Below are 20,439 nucleotides of genomic sequence, written 5' to 3'. Positions count from 1 at the left end.
ATGAAACATTGATAATGACATAAATTTCATAACTTTTCAAAATTTATGAAATTTCAATAAAATGTAAAATGTGTCAAAAACTTTAAGATTCAAAAAATCTACCAAATTTTATTAAAAAAAAAGATTTGCAAAAATGTCCCAAAAATTAAAAAAAAAATTAAGTTCCAAAAAATTTGTCACAATTCCAAAAATTTGACAAGAAAGTTGTAATTTTATGTTTAGCTGTAATTTTTTGCACAATTTCATAAAGTGACAAAAAAAGTGCAAAAATATGAAAAAATCCCCCAAATTTTTAAATTTCAAAAATCTGCCACAATTTCATGAATTAGAATAAAAATGTTTTAAAAAAATTCCCAAATTCATTAATTGACAAAAAATGTAATCTCACATTTTGCTAAATTTTCAAAAAAAAGAGAAGAATCATTAAAGTGTATTTTTTTATTAGCCTTATTTTTAGCAAAAAAAAAGAAAAGAAAAAAGAATATAATTTTGCAAAAAAAGATTTTAAAATTTGCCAAATCTTTAAAAGTTGTCATTCAAAAAATATTACAAAAATTAAAAAAAAGAGTGAAACTCTTAAGAAAAATGAAGCTGTATTTCAAGAGGTGATTTTTATTTTATTTTATTTAATGTCACTTCTTTAATCATTAATACCCCCTCCAAGAAAAATAAAAAATACTTCTTTAATTTTTGCAAATAATTTACTTTTAGAGCTACAAGGAGCCAAAGAGTTGCATGAGGCTCCAGAGCTGCAGGTTCCAGACTCTTGGTCTAGATCAAGCTCATCAAAAATAACTTATTATTAATTTGCAATAAGTTATACTTGGCTGTATGGTTCTGTTCTGGGCGCTCCCTGCCCTTCCACATTCCCATGTGGGACACCAAACCCTGAAGCAGGGACACTGACGAAATCAGAAGGGAGGAGCTGGGGCGGTTTGAAAGGAAGAAGTGCGAATTGTTTTACAAATAGTCAAGAGGACAAAGAGGTCAGAGTGAAGGAAAGTACAGAAATGAATCTGGCCAATGAATCTTACCATTAAAGCTGACAGCACGGATGTGGGCCAGCAGCTCTTTGCCGTCGATGTTGGCCATGCGAGGGCACAAGCCGGGGTATCCTGCACAGAGCTCACGGTGCATGTGGTGCAAAGCGTGGGCCATGGCGTAGACTGCGTCCATCACGAACTGTACCTTCCCTTCCTGCTCGTAGGTGGAGTCCCGGCCGACTTTCTCCAGACCTAAAACAAGAACAGACCGATAATCTCATCAGTTTGTAAAACCTTTTGAATAATCCAGTCCTCTTTTCGAAGGGTGAAAATCTGCCTGATGGGATCAAAACTTCAGGAAGTAGAGCAGAAATAAAGCTGATCTTGTCTGAGCTCTTTCTGTGCGTTTCAGACCCAAAGGTTTCAGTGTTTGTCCTTGCCGCTGGGTGCAGAGTAACTTGCAGTGAATAATGAGAATTAAGGGCGAGACACATTTCCTATAACTAACCCATTAGCGTAAAAAAATACATTAAGGGCCATCTTATTAGCTGTGATTAAATAATCAGCTAATAGAAGACGTCCTTGTGTTTTATTTGAAATTCTGTCTTGAAATTTTCTCAGAGTAATTACGGTTATTAGAGCGGCGAAGCTCTGCGATCACGCCTTCAGCAACTGAGCGAACAGTGAAGAGAGGAGGAGGGGACTCACTGCCGGACTGCACCCTCCATCAACAGACAAGACTTCTCAGAATTAATAGGAGCTTAGAAATGAAATCCAATTTAATTTTAATAGCAGGCGGGCGGCGGGATCTGTCCGAGGGGAGACATTTGCACCGGCAGTAAAGACTGATTACACGTCTGTACGGCGGTAATGAATGAGCCTCGACCTGTGAGGGGAGAGCTGGTGATGTCAGACAGCCGAGGCAGAGGGAGATGTACGGCGGGATGCAGGGGATCCCGCCTCGCTGCAGATGATGAGTGCCTCCTCAATATTTAAAGAATACACATGTTTTCTGGAAATTCAAATGGGGCCTGAAGGCAGCTTTTAAGATTTACAAGATGCCCCGTTTCCCCGAGGTCTGTCTCTGACATCTGTGGAAGAAGCTCCTCTGAACTGGATCAGACTTTTTTTCAGATCATACACAAGACTTTGGGTGTAAGACAGGCCCTGAAACAACTTTGAAACATTTGCTTGACTATAAGGAAAAAATCTTCTCCGTGTTGATGCCAGATTAAACTTTTCTTAACCTTAACAACAAACCATCATAATGAGCCGAGCCAGACCTGGAGCCAACAGGTTAGACACACGGTGTCCGTTGGTGTCCATTGGTGTCCATTCCCAAACTGCAGGGGGCGATGTACCACAAACGTACGTCTACCAGAGTCCTAAACGAGAGTCGAAGAAGCTTGTCTTTTTTTACAACACATTTACAAAAGTGTCCTGGAGATTTTTCCAGTTTCTTTTGGCCGATTTCTCTTCTCTGCCGGGAGTGACCGCAATTTCACGCCATGAATTATTTACCACTCAGTTATCCCGGTGATCTCTGTATGAAGGGTCATACAGATCCCTGTAATTCTGCACTTGGACCACTAGGAAATCCTGTTTTTCTGCCATCTTGTCTGCACTTCTACACTTGTCCAGCAGGTTAGAAATTTTCATGTGTGTATGGCGCAGAAATTTTTTCACGTGAAAGGGACTGCGCGCGAGAGGGTGTGTGTGCGAAAATGACTTTATTCATCCGCACAAAGCCACGCGGACGTGTTAAGCATAAACCAGCCTTTAGACTGAACACGCAGCTAGATTAAAGAGTAAGCAGTCAAAACTTATTGGTTGGAGACAGAATGCAAACAGATCTGGTGTGACTCCAGTGTAACACCTCAATACACCAGATGGGTCTGTGTTCTGTTGTGTGTTGACTGCGTTTTTCATCTCCCACCTGCTGCGTGACTGACAGACAGCTGGAGTCACAGATCAAGGGAGTTCCCACTCCCTTGATAAGTCTCTCTCCATTCATTCATTCAAAACCTCAAACCTGTTGACTCCTGGTATGGCTCCACTCATTATGTCCGTTTATCATCACAGTCAAGCTATATACGAACTGATTTTGACACGATCCTTTTTGTTTTGAAAGTCACTGGGTGTTATTAGTTAGCTTATGGTCATGACTTCCTGTCCCACCTGATCTTCCCTATGCTGACTTTACAGCTCCGGGTCTGTTAAAAATAGGATGGTTGCGTATTACCTGTGACATGATAGACCAGCCACACAGACGGACTGCAACAGGACAGATCCAGTGTAAGTTGACAGATTGGCGCACTGCAGACACATCTGGTGTATTTTAGCTGTAACAGACTCCCCATGTCCTGACAGGTAGCTGGTGGTGTAAACTTACAGTTAGCTAGTTCAATCAGTGCAAGAGTGCAAGGGTAGATTGAACACTTGGGAAAAGAGCCACAGGCAGCGCTGCCAACTAAACTTAGAGTTTGCAACCTCTTTGGCAACTCTTTTTCAAGAAAGTGACTACAGCGACTTTTTCGGTACCTATCTTACTAGGGATGCACCGATATGGCCGATACCAATATAAAAAGAGGCCCGAGACACAATCAAAATAGTACGTTTTGCGTATTTTTTGGATCTAAAACAGGAGAGAGAGACATGAAAGAAAAGAGTCCACTTTTCTTGGGTAGTTTTGGTGTTGACATGGTCATAGAAAACAAGATTATTTGGGTCTTGAAAGATCTTTCAAGATGGTCTGAAAATGGGCGGCAGCTAATGAGTAAATAACAGCACACTTTTACACATCGGCCGATGCTAATATTAATACAGATATATTGTGCATCCCTACATCTTACTCTTTGCAATGAACAGCGGGTGCTGTCGTTAGTCCCTCCCCTTTTCCAAACCACTTAAAGACGCAAGCCCTCCTCAATCATGCAGAAGTCCCTCCCAGCTGCAGCCAGAGCAGAGGACTGCATAGAAATGAACAGTGCATGTGAACTCCCTTCACTGGTGGATCTGGTTGTCTTTTACTGGGGGGGGGGGGGGGGGGGGGGGGGGTCACTTTTGCTGGTCCCTGAATAAAGAAGAAAAGTTATTATTCTAATTTAAAGGGAAAAAAATGACAGAAGTTTGTTTGTAGTTTTAAAAATATTTACGGTTTTTTTTTTTTTTTTTTTTTACTCATTTTTCCCCCTTTCCCATTATTTTATAACTCTTTGCCACTGTGTACACGACAAATGGCCGGTACTAAAACTACATAATGACCAGCCAATAGTTACTCTCCTTATTGAGGGGTTGGCAACACTAATCACAGGTTGAACTCAAGCCATGGGGTGCCAACCGGTAACTCTAACACAAGGTCAAACCAACATACCAAGGATTTTTGTGTTTTTTATTTACAAAATGATCAAACTGAAGCACTCCTTTGTGCAACAGTCAGCCTTAAAATGAAATATGAAGCTTAAATCCAAAACTTAAGGATGCTGGGGGCCTTAAAATTCAGTTTAGAGAAGAGAATTTGTTGGACTGACTTAAAAAGGAATCAATCAGGGGTCTGTCTTGCAGAATCCGTCATCAAAAAGAAGTTTATTGGTGAGAAAAGTTGGAACGTGAGCATCACGTTTGGCTACCTGAACACAGGTCTACTTCCTGTGTACTAACAGGCTCTGATGACTGATGATGATGACAGGGAGAGTCTGACTGAGGTGAGGCTGTGCGCTCCACAGACAGCTTCATCACGCCTGCTGGCATTTCAATTACACATCACTTACAAGCTAAATTTAATTCCCCCCTGACAGGACGGACACGTTTCTGCTTTCACCCCCTCTCTCTGCGTCTCCCTCTCCCAGGCGTCCTTCTGTTTCAATTAGATTTGGAAATTAGATAAACGGCAAACTAATTACAGAGGTTAGCGTTGATGGGATGAGTTCAGGGGGAAAGCCTCACACGCCTGAATACATTTACATTAACGCAGCGTTTTCATTGGCTCTGTTGTTTATCAGTAAAGCAGTCTGTGTCAGATTAATAATGATGTTTCCTCACAGCGCCGCTTCTGATTCAGTGTTATTAAAACATGAGGCACGTTTCAGGCCTGCTCCAGCATTCATGGATTCCTCTTGTGAACATGTCAGAGCCGAGGACTGCTCTCTGCTTTTACAGCCTTATTCATTTTCATGTGTGTGAAATCATGTGCATGGAACAGAGCAGTTACACCAGAGCACGTCGTGAAATAAGTGACATAAATCATTTAAGCCGCCTCTCACATGTCCATCTGCTGGACGTTTTCATACTCTGTTTCCTTTCTGGGTAATAATTCAGGCTGTAGATCAGCTTTCATTTCAGGTTTTTCCTTCATAATAAAAGTCTGAGTCAGACATCATTCAGCGTATTCAAAAGTCAGAGTGGCTCATAACAACCTCCGCCATGAATCATAGACTCAAGCCCCAAATCAGAACCAACTATGAGACCGGTGAGTTTGTGTTCAGGGGTGTAAGTGCTGGGACAAGTCTCTGGTCATGATTCAAGACATGCCATTAAACTTCATACTCCCTTTTGCCGTACTTCTCAATGTCAGTTTTCCTTTACTTACAGAGCTTCATTAATTTGGAATTCATATTGTCATTTAACAAAAACATCTACATCTCTGACCAATTTTAAGTGCAGACTAAAGTCGTATATAATCCATCAAGATCCTAAAGCCTCTTTTTTGTTCTCATTCATAATCCATTAATTTGCTTGTTGTCTGTTTGTTGTTGAATTATTTTGAGTTTATTTCATTGTCTTATTTCTTTTTCTTTTTATGTTTTTATTATTAACTTTATTTGGGGCGGTATCTTTGATAAGCCCACTTTGTTTTTTTTTTACCTCTCCTGCACTATCTTGTATTTTCTTTTCAACGCTAATTTCCTTTCCTTTATTCATGAATCTAAAAGAGTAAACCTGTCACGAGAAATGACACCCAAAGCAGGAAATAGATGTAGTACAAACGTAGTATGAACTGAGTACAAAACCTTTTCAAGCTAAGGAAGAAAGCTCACCGCTGAAAAAAAAGCACTTTCTACCTTATAAACATCACTTTCTGGATTGGTACAGCCTGATCCTGTTTGTACTGTCACAGCTAACTGTGCCCCCTGTTAGGAGGCGGCATGTAAACCTGATGCCGATAGACACGTCATTTACATAATAGCGTGACGCCATAACAGCACGACACACTGTACCCCACCAACATATTCAACAAAGAAGAAAAACGCGACACAGTAAATAAAGAGCAACGATGGATGACATCAAGCAATTCGTCTTCATTGTGATTGGCATGTGGCTATGTGCCGCCACGAGAAATACAGGTACTGTCAAACAGGAAGTGACGATTCTTTCAACCCATAAATGGACTTCAGTGTTGTAGCTCCACCTTCTGGGATTGGACTAGTATGTCTGGCACCCCAACAGAAAGTTCCCAAAAAGTGGGACAGTACAGTTTACTTATTTGGGGATTTGTACAAGGGTTAAGCACTACAAAAAGTGTGCTGTACTGAAACGAACTAAACTGAACCACTTGGTGAAAATGGGACTTGAGTGACTCCTGGATGGGAGAATCAGCAAGTGGACAGATATTCAAAGGGTGGACATTTTTATTGGAAAAATACCTTGCTGTGCTTTTAGAACTCAATAGTTATTGCTACATCATTTCATGTTCATTTCATTTTACTTTCCAACCCATACTCAGGTCCAGGTTGCAGAGGCAGCAGTGCCATCAGTGAAGACCAATGACCCCTGTCCCCGGTAGGGATGGTTACCGAATTAAGTACTTTTACAGGAACCGACTGAATTCAGCCAAAAATTCTGGGTACGGATTCACATCAAATTGAAAGGTACCATGTCTAGGTACCTAATTGAATCCTTATGACTGTGAGAGAGTGGAAGAGTAGGTGACTTTCCATGCTGGACATGAACACAGCGCTGCAAGGTTATATATTGAAGAATAGATATGTTAAATTGATAAAATTTGGGATTTTATTATTAAACAATTTTATATTTTTTACCACATAAACACAAAAAAAGTACAGAAAAGTGGTACCGTTGTGTACCGATACCGATTGCTCGGAACTGGGCATTGGTACTATGTCATTTCAAATGTGAAAGGTACCCATCCCTAGTCCCTGGCCACTTCCACCAGCTCCTCTGAGGGGATACCAAAGTCTTCCCAGGCCAGTTGAGAGATAAAATCTCTACGCCCCATCCTGGGGTCTACCCCGGGTCTCCTCTCAGTTGGACATGCCTGAAACACCTCCCATGGGAGACGTCCAGGAGGCATCCTCACCAGATGCCCGAACCACCTCATCTGGCTCCTCTCAATGCGCCACATGAAGGAGGCTCTACTCTGAGCCTCACCCGGAAGTCCGCGCTACGAACCCTATCCCTAAGGCTGAGCCCAGACACCCTGCAGAGGAAACTCAATTCAGCTGCTTTTATCCACGATCTTGTTCTTCCGGTCACAACCCACAGCTTGTGGCCATAGGTGAGGGTTGGAACGTAGATTGACCGGTAAATTGAGAGCCTTGCCTTCTGGCTCAGCATCACTGCCGACGCCGTCCCAATTCGTCCGTCCATCTCTTGTTCCATTTTCCCCTCACTCGTGAACAAGACCATGAAATACTTGAACTCCTCCACTTATCGCTACATCATCAGTGGTTATATTCAGACAGTGAAATATAGAGACCTGAACTTGTGTCAGTGTGATACCAAAAACCCTCCCAAATCAGAGACGAGCACACAGACCACTGAGTCTGAGACCCAAGTCATGACGAAGATGCCACAGAGAACTGCACCAAGTCTCTTAGAGGAAAAATAATTTTCTATTTTTAGATTACTAATTAGAATAATTTATAGTTTGATAATAAAATGTAGTTTTACCATCAATATTACATCTGTTTCTGTTAAACACAATTTAAAGTTCTCCTTTATATTTACCCACTTATACATGGTCCTGAGTATTTTATTTAGTCATAATGGGAAGAATTTGTTTGACTCACAATGACAACATTGTATTCCTATAATACCGTTAAATCCAGGCTAAGGGGGTTTATCTGTGAATGATGAAGATTGCTGTATATGAAAGGGATCCAGGAGGCCATGTCTCGGTACAAAATAGAATAGGTTTCAATTTCAGGTGCTTTTTTTCCATTTCTCCAATAAATGGGGGAAATGCAATAGTCGCATCACATGCGCAATGTGACTATTGCGCATGCGCATATTGCGATGGCGATGTTCAAAGATGTATTGTGCAGGCCTATTGTTTATAGAATGAAGTAGAACAAAATACTCACCCAGAAGGCTTTCCTGATCCAAGCAGTGCTTCGGGAGATATTTAGATCCAAAATCGTGCGGTGGACGTCCGGATAATGGGATCCATCAGGGCATAGACAGCGCTACTCCTAAAACGGCATTAATCGTCCAAATACTTGCGGAGGGGCAAACTCAAACAAATTCTTCGTCAGTTCAGAGGTCAGTACAGCCACACAGCGCTGTCTGGAGTGACACAGACTGCAGCAGAGGACTAACCTGGAGCGGACCATGATGGAATATTGGTGTAAAACATGAGTTTTTGGACGATTAATGCGGTTTTTGGAGCGGCGCTGTCTATGCCCTGATGGATCCCATTATACGGACGTCCACTGCACAATTTTGGATCTAAATATCTCCCGAAGCACTGCTTGGATCAGGAAAGCCTTCTGGGTGAGTATTTTGTTCTACTTCATTCTATAAACAATGTAAAAGCTGTATAAACCGAATCTATCCTTTAAGTTTGACCACAGCCCATCTGGAATGACTGGAGAGACAGATTTTTTTACCTTTACTGCAGCCAGCCGCCAGGGGGAGCAGTTTTTTTGGTGACCTCACTTCAAGCTGAGTAAGATGACGTCCATTTTTTTTTTACAGTCTATGAGCTGAACGCTGCTTCTCTGGCCAAAATGCTCACAAATCTTTACAGTGCTGTAGGTTGTAAAGGTGTGGATAAGGCCTCAATGAGATCAGTAGATACAGAGAGAAGAGCCAAGTCGAGCCCAACAACAAGTACTGCTGAAGATAACCAAAGATAGGACCATCAGTGTTGAATTCAATACCAAAATTAGAAGTCCAGATTCAGGACTGAAGAGTTTTTTCAAGATAACCAGGTACCAAGTAAAGACCATAAGTGAAAAGAAGTGCCAGAAGTGAGGACTTGAGATGGTGAACTAAATTGTGTTTGGGGTTAGAGCAGGTAAACTGTTTGCTGTTTTTATGGCTCAGGATTTATCGCTCTGTTTTAGAGCTCTAGGGTCAGATGAAATCAACCTGTGTCAAACACCAGGAGCACCACAGCTTCAGATTTCTCCTCGTAATAAAGTCATCACCGAGAATCAAACAAAAAGCCGTTCAGACACTTTCCCCTCATCATAACAAAGCGTTTTTGCAAAATGTTCCTGAGTGCCGCTGAACGCTCAAACATCTGCTCGATCTCTGACACGGAGGCAGTTTCCTCCTCTCCGTGTTTATCGCTGCTTTCAAACTGAGGAAAGAGAGACACTCAGCCTCTGTTGACACCACTTCTTCATCTGCTGACGTCTCTCACCGAACAAACTGCAGCACAAAGGTACATAAAAACATACACGGGGAAACACACCAGAGGCTTTCAAATGTAAATCCAGCTTTCATATCCTCTCAGGGTATTTCAAGGGAATGTGGGACACAGAGGAATACAAAAAGGAGGAACAGTGCTGTAAAAAGGTGAGAAAACAATGCGGCTCTTAAGTCAGCAAACACATCGTTCAACAAAGCGGAAGAACAGAATGAAATATTCATGTTTCTTCTGGTGAAACTGTGTTTGTGGAGTCTCCAGGTGGAAGAAGTGATCCTCAGAGTAAAAACAAGGTTTTCCCTGAATGAAAGGAACTCTTTATCCTCGACAACTTCATCCCTGCTAAAAATATCCTTTTTTTTCATCTTCAAGGGAAGGGAAACGCCTGGGTGTTTATTAAACCCTCCTATAGATGTGTACATCCTGATGAGGTGGCTAGCTAAAAATGTAAAACTATAAGATACGGATGTTAAAGTGAAAGGAAGAGCTGAAGGTTGTTTCATCCTTTAAATAACAAAGATTATCTTTCTCGAGCTGTCAAACCACTTCAGGGTTCATAGTGCCACTTTAACCTTTACTTTGACCTTTATCTTTGTCCCACGACTTGAAAAGAAGAGATAAATTGCCTGGATTTCTCTCTTCACGACTGCAGCCAATCAGAGCTCACGACTCGTTCATAAGATCCCAACAAACGAGCCAGGAGTGAGCGACAATCGTGTCTCTATTATCCAAACAAGCCTCTCAGTGGGATGCTGCTGCTGGCACACAAACAAACAGAACACTAATTATAGATCACAATCAATATAAAGCTGACAGAGAATCCATGGACTCCAGGCTGCTGAGAGCGAGGAGGACTCAGACACAGAGGATCTGATCCCGACCTTCAGTGAGGAAGAGGAGTTTTGCTGTGAACAGGATCTGAGACGGAGGGTTTCGTGATGCTAAAAGGATCTGTTGAGGGGCTGGATGTAGTCTGACTGAGACAAGAAGGAACTTTGATCTACCCTTTAAAACAGCTCTGCCTAAGTGTTAGTAATGTGCACATATCCAGGGATTTCAGGGGGCAGGGCCTGCAAGCAGTGTTTTTTGTTCCCCCTCCCTCTGTCAACACTAAGATCTCACCCAGCTGTGGCTGACTTGGTTTAATAACTCCTAAACAATGGTCTTTTTTGAGCCTGAGAGTGTTGATATGTCTCTGTCAGCTCCCAGTGTTCCAGCTTAAAGAGTGACCCTGTAAACTGGGGACCTTCAGCTGAACGTGTCAGTGGATATCCAGTTTACAACTACTGTTCAAACCAAGACTGTTTATAGAATGGAAAGCTTGGCTCAGCCATCTACAAATGTACAGTTCTGAAGCCAAAACACCCCTGTCTTGGAGCCAGGTGACAAAAATATTTAGTTATCTATTTTTTCTTTCAAGAGTCTAATCTGTCTTCTTGGCTCTCCCTCTCAACGTATTTTACTATTTCCCCCAATAAACTACACAAGAACGGCAGCTATTAATCATCATTAAAAGCCGGGCACACACTGTGCGATATTTTAGATCATTTGACTCAGTTTCATCTCAAAATGCACGACTCGATCGCTGAGTTCAAAAGTTCGCAGCCCATGAATCATGTTGTACCACTATACGACTCCATGCTTTGATGCAACTTCAATGCTTACACTATACGTCCGCAAGTCAGACTCTGTATCCTTCTTCTCCTATGGCGTTTGGGAGCTGGGGCCTGTACTACGAAGCTGGATTAAGTCATCCAGGATAATTCTGCGACAACTCGCTGAACTTCACCGGATCTCCGTTATCCAGATCTGCTGTACTACGAAGCTCGTTATTAACTGGATAAGTGAATCCGGCTGGGATCTGTGCGCGCACACGTAAAATGGGTGTGGTTAGCGGCCCCAGAGCATTGTCAAAAATGGAGAAGAGAGCAGCCTACTTTGAGGTGGAGGAGCAGCAAATAAAACCGTAAAAGTACGAGGAGCACCGCAGTATTATCCAGGCCAGGAGCAACATGACTGCAGCCGCGAGAACCCGGAGGGATTGCTGCAAAAAAATCGCCGACTCTGTGAATGTGTAAATTTCCAAAATGCTGATATTAATAGACCTATCTCATCATGTGACGACACGGGCAGTTAGGTCCTTATCCATTCATGTTGTCAGTCAGTGTGTGTGTGATCAGCATCATATCCGACCTCATAATTAAAAAGAGTCCACTTTCCTACAAATCCCAATGAAAACGTTCATCATAGGCAGTTTTTATTTCAGATGCAATAGCAGTGGGGAAAAAAGGACGCGGGAGTGAATAAAAAATGAATATAAAAACATCCTTCAAAGTGCTCAGTATGAAAGATTCCATTTGCACACATTTCTACTTTTCCCTGACAATGTCTCAGTTATGATGATCAGTAAGATATTGTTTGTTCACAGCCCATAAGAAAAAATGTTGGGCCAAAGAGACAGGGGGCGGTCCTGCGCCGAAGGACTTCACTCCGGCTGAGCAAATTGGTGACTGTGCGGTCTTTCATGCCCGCCCGAGAGAACCGATTGGTCAGCGGGCAGTCTGTCTCACCCCGTGAGCTCTTAACCTGGAACTTAACCTGCTCCGGACCAGGTTTGGCGTTCAGCATCAGTTACCAGGGCAACGTGTCTGGATAAAAAGAGATCCACATTCATAGTACAGAAAACCCAAAACTCATCCAGGAAGTTATCGCTCTAAGAGCTAATCCAGCTTTGTAGTACAGGCCCCTGGACTGTTGTATCCAACTCTCTAGAAATAACCCAAAAGTGGGAGACGCACACCAAAGATGTTCAACAAAAACAAACGTGCAGTCTTGGCAATTCGTGCCATTCTGTTTGAAGAGACAACAACAAAAAGAAGGAGAAGAAGATGTGTATAGACAAGGAATTGTCTGGGCAGACATCAGCAACACGGTCTCTCATTCTTCAGTGAGAGCAGGAGGTAGACAGCGACAGCTCAATTGAACTTCAGACCAACTTCGTCCAATTTTAGACCAACTTCTGACATTGTGCGTGCTCTGTGTGTAAGGTTGAGGCAAGCTTGTGGCACTGCTTCTACTATGCGATACCTTCACAATGAGCAATCAAGATCTCAAACATGTTCAGATTTCAGTGGAGCACGGTGTGAGGTATCAATCCCTCCTCATTGTCCCAATCCAAAAAGTTGTTGCACAAGCTACAAATCGGCTCAAAACAAGCCCACAATCGCACAGTGTATGCCCAGGCTAAATGTGACCTATGACCCTGTTTGTAACGTCTAATAATAAATGTTAACAAAACTTTTCAAAAGAAAGAGAACTTTAACACTATTCTGCCCAATAATATCTTCATATCACCACAGCATATGGATGTGAGAAACATTTCTATAGGGTGTATTAATTTTTTAAAAATTTGACCACAGCCCATCTGGAATGACTGGGGAGATGCATTTTTTTAACCCATACTGCAGCCAGCCACCAGGGGGAGCAGTTTATGTGGTGGCCTCATTTTGAGCAGAGCAAGATAACGTCCATTTTTCTTTTTTCTTTTTTCAACAGTCTATGGTTCAAACATAGAAGTCATCTTTGGGAATTCATTCTCCTTTATTTTTACTCATGTCACAATCTCCTCATCAGTATTTTATAATGACCTAAGGTGGTTTGAGAAGCATGTGTCAGGATTCTTGTAACAGCTTCGTTTTTTGCCACTCATACTTGTCTCCTTTCAAGAGTCTGCTAAACCATCTACAGTGACACAAACCACGATCGAAACCAGCACAGGCTAAATATCTTCCGTCATTTTCAGTCTCTGTCACTGTCTTACTGCCCTCTACTGATCTGGTGGTGCATTGCAATTACTTTTAACTTTTTATCGATACATCACACAGCAAAACACTAAAATCTTATCAAGTGATTTTTTTTTTTAAATTTAATTTAATGGAAAATGTATTTTTAGATTTGATATGAGCCACATTCACCTGTCCAGTCCAGAAAAACATATTTTTGCAAGTTATCTAAAGACAAAAATGAGGTCTGAATTGCTTGCAACAGGTAAAAAAAAAAAAAAAATCTGCCAATGGAACAAGAGAAAAGTTACTTGTATTAAAATGAAATTCTAGTTTCAAACAAAATTTTGAGCAAATTTTTCTTGTTCCATTGGCAGATTTTTTGACTCGTTACAAGTAATTCAGACCTAATTTTGTCTACTAACAACTCAAAACAAGACATTTTTCTTAAATGATAAGTTGAATGTGGCTCATAATAGGTATAATACAATTTTTACTTAAAATAAGATAAAAACACTTGAAAAGATTTCAATTTTTTGCATTGCACTGGCTTGATTTACATAATCTACTTGGATCTTCTATTTGAGGTTGAAACCAAACCAAATATGGGCCACAGGAACCATGTAGCTCTTGGAAATGTTCCTTTAGGAAGTACATTGTTCCTCAACCTTCTGGTCACAAATCAACTTGAATCTGCAGCAACAGAAAATGGAAGAACAAGGGTGACATTTTAATCACAGTAATATAATTTCCAATACCACATACAGATGCTTTTGGTTTGCTTGCTCAACATGCAGATTTGCAGAAAGAGATGTGTGATCATGTCTTTAAGCTACATAAGGCAGCTCCAGGATATTGCAGATGTATGATGTTGCTCAGAGTCTGTGACTTTGGAGTTGTAAAGTCTAAGCTCGAGGGGCTCCGTGTTGAAGTAGTGATAATAAATGTTGTAATAGAGGTATTAACTTGTTGGAGGAAGGTGTTCAGAGGTGGCTGCCGCTCTAACGTGGCAGCAGCAGCAGTGTAGCAGAGCAGCTACATTATTCCTACAGGGAAACTAATGGATCGTCACCCTCAGACCTCAGGCTGCTCTGCCTCATGGATGTTTAATTATCCTAACTGATCACAATTAATGTGCAGACCTTTCCCCACGGCCTTTGAAAGAGATCTGCCTGAGCGAGCATTCATCGCTGCCAGCGAGGTTACGCGCCAACATACAGTTCTTCACATGTAAGGTTATTGATTCACTGCTATCTTGTCACAAATGGCAGTTAATGGGAATCCATTGCAATGAATACTTTAGTTACTACAGCCTCTGAAGACCTGCCTTTTTATGGTCATGTTCTTCTCGTGACAGGTCAATTAAAATTTGAAAAGTAAAATCAACAAAGCACCAAGAGAAAACTTTTAGACTCACCAGTGTGTGTTTCTGTTTGTTTAACCGTTATGTGGACTGTCGATGCCAGGAGACTGCAACCTTTATTTTCATAAGAGGCATTTTGACTCAGCTCACCTGAATTAAAATCATTCTGAAGCCACAGAATCTACTTTATCTTCACAATAAAGACCAAAAAGTGTTTAAACATAGTAAAAATCTAGGGAATACTTACCTAAACATGGAAGTTTAGTTTTTTATTTTTAATAAAACTTGCACAACCAAAAATAAAAAATAAAAAAGATGAACGTTGGAAATTTTTCAGAATCTTTGAAATTAAACAAAAAATGTGCACCTTTACCCCCCCCCCCCCACACACACACACACACACACACACACACACACACACAAATGTGCAAAACTTTGCATAAAATTCCAAATTTTTGAATTTTTTTTTTCTTAAAAAAAAACATAAATTTGAAAAAAAAGAAATATCATATTTTTGTTTTGAATTTAAATTATGATAAAATTTTAAAAATTTGCAATTTTTTGGAAAAAATTGAATTTAATTTTTTTGCGAAAAATAAAAACAAAAATATGAAATTTGCAAAAATTTGCAAAATCTTTGATTTTCTTCTTAAATTTGAAAAATTATAAAAAAAAAAAAGTAAAAATCCCCCCAAAAAATTGCGATCATATTTGCAAACAACTTTTCAAAAATCTCAAAACAAGAGGTCCATATTTAATTGCACAAAATATTAAGGCATATCCTTATTTAGTGTTAATGTCTTTAATCATCTATACCAGGGATCTCAAACTCGTGCCATGGAGTCCCTGCTCTCTGCTTGAAGGTGGGGTAATCAGTTAAATTAGCTGGTGGTGTTTTTGATTGGAAAGAAAACCTGCAGCTTCTTGGCCCTCCATGGTATGAGTTTGAGATCCATGATCTGTAGTCTTTGTTAGAAAAACAAACATTCTTTATTTCAATGATATTTATCTAAAGCTACAAGGGGCCACGGCAAAAGGGTCAAAGAGCTCGTTGAGGCTCCAGAGCCGCAGGTTGTAGACCCTTGGTGTTTGCTGACGTGCTGAATGTGAGGGACAAGAAGAAACGTGCAGCATAAAAGGATCCAACGTGCTACGACCAACCACGTCATGATCCATTCATCCAAAGTCCTGATTGCGTTAACTAGGGGGTGTTGTTTCTCCTCTTCCTCTGATGTGAATCAATACAACAACCAGAGGTCATTAAAGGCCTAATTTCACATGATTACAAAAGCGGCAGGTCAGAGCCGCTGCAGGACTTGACTGCACCATTTCACACTAACAGCGCCGACAGATGAGTGTGTTTTTCTACAAGGGCCTCATTATGAGAGGCGGAGGTGAGTGGATGCAATCTGCCATGATTACAACCGGAGCTTAACAAACCCTGAACACACCCACTGAGGAGGGACGGGCTGGAAATCAATCCTGATGGAGCTCGAGGTTGTGACGTTATGTTCTGGAAATCTGTCTCCTACGGCTCTGAAACCAAGCCAAGACATGTTTCACGGTTTTGAATTTGCATCTTTATAATGTGAGAAAAGAGATGTTGTGTACGGTGACACATTTGTAAGGAAGTGTGTGGAAGGTGCTGCATAAATAAAGATCACACACACACACACACACACACAGAGCTGTGAAGGAGTGCAGATGTAACACCTGCAGGGCTGTAAGCTCACACGTCTCTGTAGCTTTAAACAAGATGCAAACATCTGTGTGTGCTCTCACACACACCTGCAGACACTGACCCGCTGACTCAGCTGCTCATCTGTGCGTGTGTGTGATGACACTGCTGTAACTCCAGAACTCAATCTGGAGCTTCGGACACAATCAGAGGCGAGATCAAAGCCGTCAGGTTCAGACTCGCTGCGATCAGCAGCCTGGACGCAGCAGCAGCTCCTCTCAGAGCGCTGACTCTCTCCTTCTGTTGTTTCACTTTCACTGTCTGCACGCTCGCCCCTGTTTACCCAACACCTTCCTTTAAATCCTGTTTTGCGTGTCGGACATGTTTGTAGAGGATTTTGCCCTCGTGGACCCCTGTTCTACAGTTAAAGTCCTTCTGAATCTGGGGGGATTACATCACGCTGCAGGGTCTCTGCAGTCAGCACAGAGAGACTCAGGAGGGCAAGAGTGGGACGTGATGGAAGAGGGGAGGAAGAGTTTATTTCAGCCGAGAGAGATTCTGATTCAACAGTGTTTGATTTACATCTGTATACATGCTCAGGAGGAGTTCACAGTGTTTTTACACAAGACAAGGAGTCCAGAGCTCCAAGACAGTCAAATCAAAGCCTGGTAGCATTCAGCTCCTTCTTTCAGCATCAACAGATGAAATGTGGCATGCACTGAAAGTACAAACAAATCATATTTCCTCAAAAATCCTGTAAACTGTTGCCTTAAAAGTGAGAAACAAAATATAAGAATTTGTGTTGACTTAACTTAAAATCATTCGAACAATTCAAAGTCTATATAAGCCCTGTTTCCACCAGGCAGTTTAGTTCACCTTGTGTCGGTATTGCTCGCACTTTGTGGCGTTTCCTGTGGCTTAAACTGGGACAGGTCCCAAATTACAGACCCCTGCTGTCCCACTTTTAGGTGCCTTTTTGTTGTGGTGCCGGACGTACCGATCCAACCCTTGAAGGTGGAACTTAAAAACACTGCAGGCTGTTGATTGGTCGGAAAAAATCGTCACCTCCTGTGTGACTGCAGTAATACACAACACATAACCCTGCCATATTCTTCTCAGATAAAATGTTTGATTGCACTTTGTGAGAAACAGCCACATGTGAAAAGAAAATTTACTCCTTTTGCAACCCTTTTTTTGGTGCCATTGTATTTGAAGTTTTTACAACCAAAATAAGATTTAATAAAAAAATTTTGTGACAAATGGTTCAGCAGCAGCTTCAGGTCTGCCACTGGTCGCCATTGCCGTAATCCGATGTACAAGTTATACCGCACCCGAAGCGTGGCGTGGAGTGGATGCTATTGTCACCATGAGAAACGAGGAAGGAATCACATTCGGCTTTTCAGATTTTCCTCAATCTTAATATGCCAAAAAAAAAAGGAAACATAACGAATGTTCACAAGTCCCAAAACATGAGTCAGAGTCAAGTCTAAAGTTTTTCGAATACAAGTCCAAGACAAGTCTAAAGTCTGAGTGAGGGTGACTTAAAGATGCTATGAGGAGGATCTGTTTTGATTGTACTCCCTCGCCACCTTGTTGCTCAGAGTCTCCGCACACTGTGGTAAATTACTTTTAGTTAGGCGTGTATTTGTTCTGGAATTAAATGAAGATCGGATGGAAACAGATTTTCTTTGTTCAGGACAACTTTTTACTGGATACAACGCTCAGAGGAAAGGACTTTTCAGTAAAGTTACGTAGCGCCACGGTTTGAAATGTGACAAGCAAACATTGTAGTAGCCTGCTATGTGTTTGCCCGGTGCTCCAACGTATCTTTAGGCTAATGTGACGACAAGTAAACACCGTCAGTTTGTAAGTAGTTTAAGTGTCTCTTTTTAACTCAGCTGGCAGCCTGGTGCTCTGAGACGTGTCTGTAATGTGTAACGTTAGTGAATCCTGGTTATGTCCTACCAGTCATCTACCAAGCAGAGCTAACGTAACCTCACTCTTTATTTTATTGATAGACTCTCAAGTTTGAACAGACCACTGCAGAATAACTGCTGACTGTGGGTTAGAATGGACATTAGCACAAACAGCTTAGCCGCTGTGTTATAGAGTGATACAGCCTGAGCTAAAGGCTAATTAGCCTCAGAAGGGGACAGCCCCTTTAAGTGCAACTTGAGTTAGAGTCCCAAACTTGAGTCCCCATCTCTGACCTGCATCATCTAAACATGCCGAGTTTTTGAAGTGTAGACCCAGCACAAAAGACCCAATATTTCCTGCTTATTTCAATTTAAAAAAGAAAAAAAAATCATCCTTATTTTGATCAGTTTGTTTGTCTCCATTTGTAAACTTTGTGAGTGTTTCCTCACACATTAGAGATGTATTTAGCGACATAATGACTTGGCTCCTCGCCTGAGTTAAAACAAGCGTTTCATCTTCTGCATAAAGTGTTTTCATACTCGACTCATTCTTAAAGAAAAGACTGACTGAATCTGAAGAATGAATTGTTTCAGCTCTGACTTAACTCATCTCAAGCAGTCGTTATCTCTTCTTCGCAGCAGGATGTTCGCTGATGAACTTAAAGACACATCAAGCAAATCTGCATGTTAGCCTCATCATGATCTCTCTTTACTTCTCCTCCAGTTTCGTTGAGGTTTGGAAAACACATTTTGAATTTTCATCACAGTAAAATTCATTAAACTGTGGCTCTTTTCCATAACTGCTCTTTGATTTCTTCTGTAACTACTCACATCACACAGCATTTTAACTCCAGGCTCTCCTGAAAATCTAGAGGATCTTAAAAGCCTCCAAATCTTAAACCCTGAGCTCCCCGAGGGACTCATCTGAAAGCGCGACCTCCTTCTCTTTCAGATTATTATAATCTAAATACAATCAGCATCACACCGGAGATTAATCCTCCTCACACAGGAGCTGAGAGCCCAGGAACAAACACTTCTTCATGTCCCTCTGAATTCTGGATTAATAACCCGAGGATGTCGCAGACGTTTGGTGTCGTGGGGGTCGAGAGCTCCAGCCTCTCCATGATTACTCAGAGTGTTAACTGTCTGCCAGCGCGGCCCGGCTCATGAATATAAATGGAGGAGAGGCCGAGTGTCTGGGCTGCCAAAAGACAGAGGAGACCCCGTTAACCCTCCAACAGAGAGGAGGAGATCATGGAAGTCTCAGGTCTGTTTGTGAAAGCAGCTGAAGAAAGCGGGAAAGTTTGTTTTGATTAAAACTAATCCCTCCATGTTGACCTTTCACCTCTGTGACTCCTACCTGTGCACTTCTTGGGGCTTCCTGGCCTCTTCCCGTGCATCCCTAGCTTGCAGGCGAAGTTCTCCTCCCAGAACTCAGCGAACCAGACGTTCCTCCGGTTGTTGGAGAGGGAGCGGCTTTTGAAGTAACGGTCAAACGCTGCAGACGGAAACAAAAAAAGATTAATCCACAGAACAAAAAAGTTGGTTATTTTGCTTTCACTTCTTCCTGTCTCACCATCCACAGACGCTCTTTTGGGCAGGATGGTGATGGCGCCCTCGGCCACTCTCTCCTGATTGACCACCGGGGAGATCTTAGAGCCCCAGCTGTCAGAGCCCACCCACAGGAAGTGACCCGTCAGGTTGTTGCGCTTGGCTGCGTCCAGGATTCTCCTGGAAAGTCACAAAAAACAGAGTTGAGAGTTAATTCACACACACACCCCTCAGTCTCCTCGTCTGTCGGTGAGGTCTGAGGATGACTGATTCCTCTGTGTGTGACTCAGAGCTGCAGATTAGCATCAGCTGTTACACTGATATCCAGTGTGTGTGAGTGTGTGTGTGATTCTCATTTCACTCTGATAATTGGACGCTTGTTATCTTAATCTGTACTCCACTAAAAGATGAGCTGATTGAATACAGTGAGAGCTTACAGATAGAGAACGAGTGTGTCTTTATGTGTGTACACCAGAGTGTGTAGGTGTGACAAGAGTTTTATTTTCTAAATAAAACTGTCACAGAAAGATTTGTGTAATTTATTTAGGATCA

General features: G+C 41.7%; 1 protein-coding gene across 1 annotated transcript in view; it reads right to left on the bottom strand.

The window, feature by feature from the left end:
• The window catches only part of LOC141796346 (metabotropic glutamate receptor 8-like), a 187,274-nt gene that overhangs the window by 49,687 nt on the left and 117,148 nt on the right, over positions 1-20,439 (bottom strand). The window contains exons 5-7 of the mRNA XM_074677400.1: positions 19,913-20,067; positions 19,697-19,834; positions 1,035-1,235 (exon numbers count right to left, since the gene is read on the bottom strand). Of these exons, the coding sequence (XP_074533501.1) occupies positions 1,035-1,235; positions 19,697-19,834; positions 19,913-20,067 (494 nt within the window). The remainder of the gene's footprint in view (positions 1-1,034; positions 1,236-19,696; positions 19,835-19,912; positions 20,068-20,439) is intronic.

The sequence above is a fragment of the Halichoeres trimaculatus genome, unplaced genomic scaffold (assembly GCF_033239565.1).
Source record: "Halichoeres trimaculatus isolate MK-OKI-2021-1 unplaced genomic scaffold, fHalTri1.1 fHalTri1_scaffold_10, whole genome shotgun sequence".
Taxonomy (NCBI): domain Eukaryota; kingdom Metazoa; phylum Chordata; class Actinopteri; order Labriformes; family Labridae; genus Halichoeres; species Halichoeres trimaculatus.
Note: the sequence above shows the minus strand (reverse complement) of the source record. Positions and strands in the feature narration are given on the sequence as shown.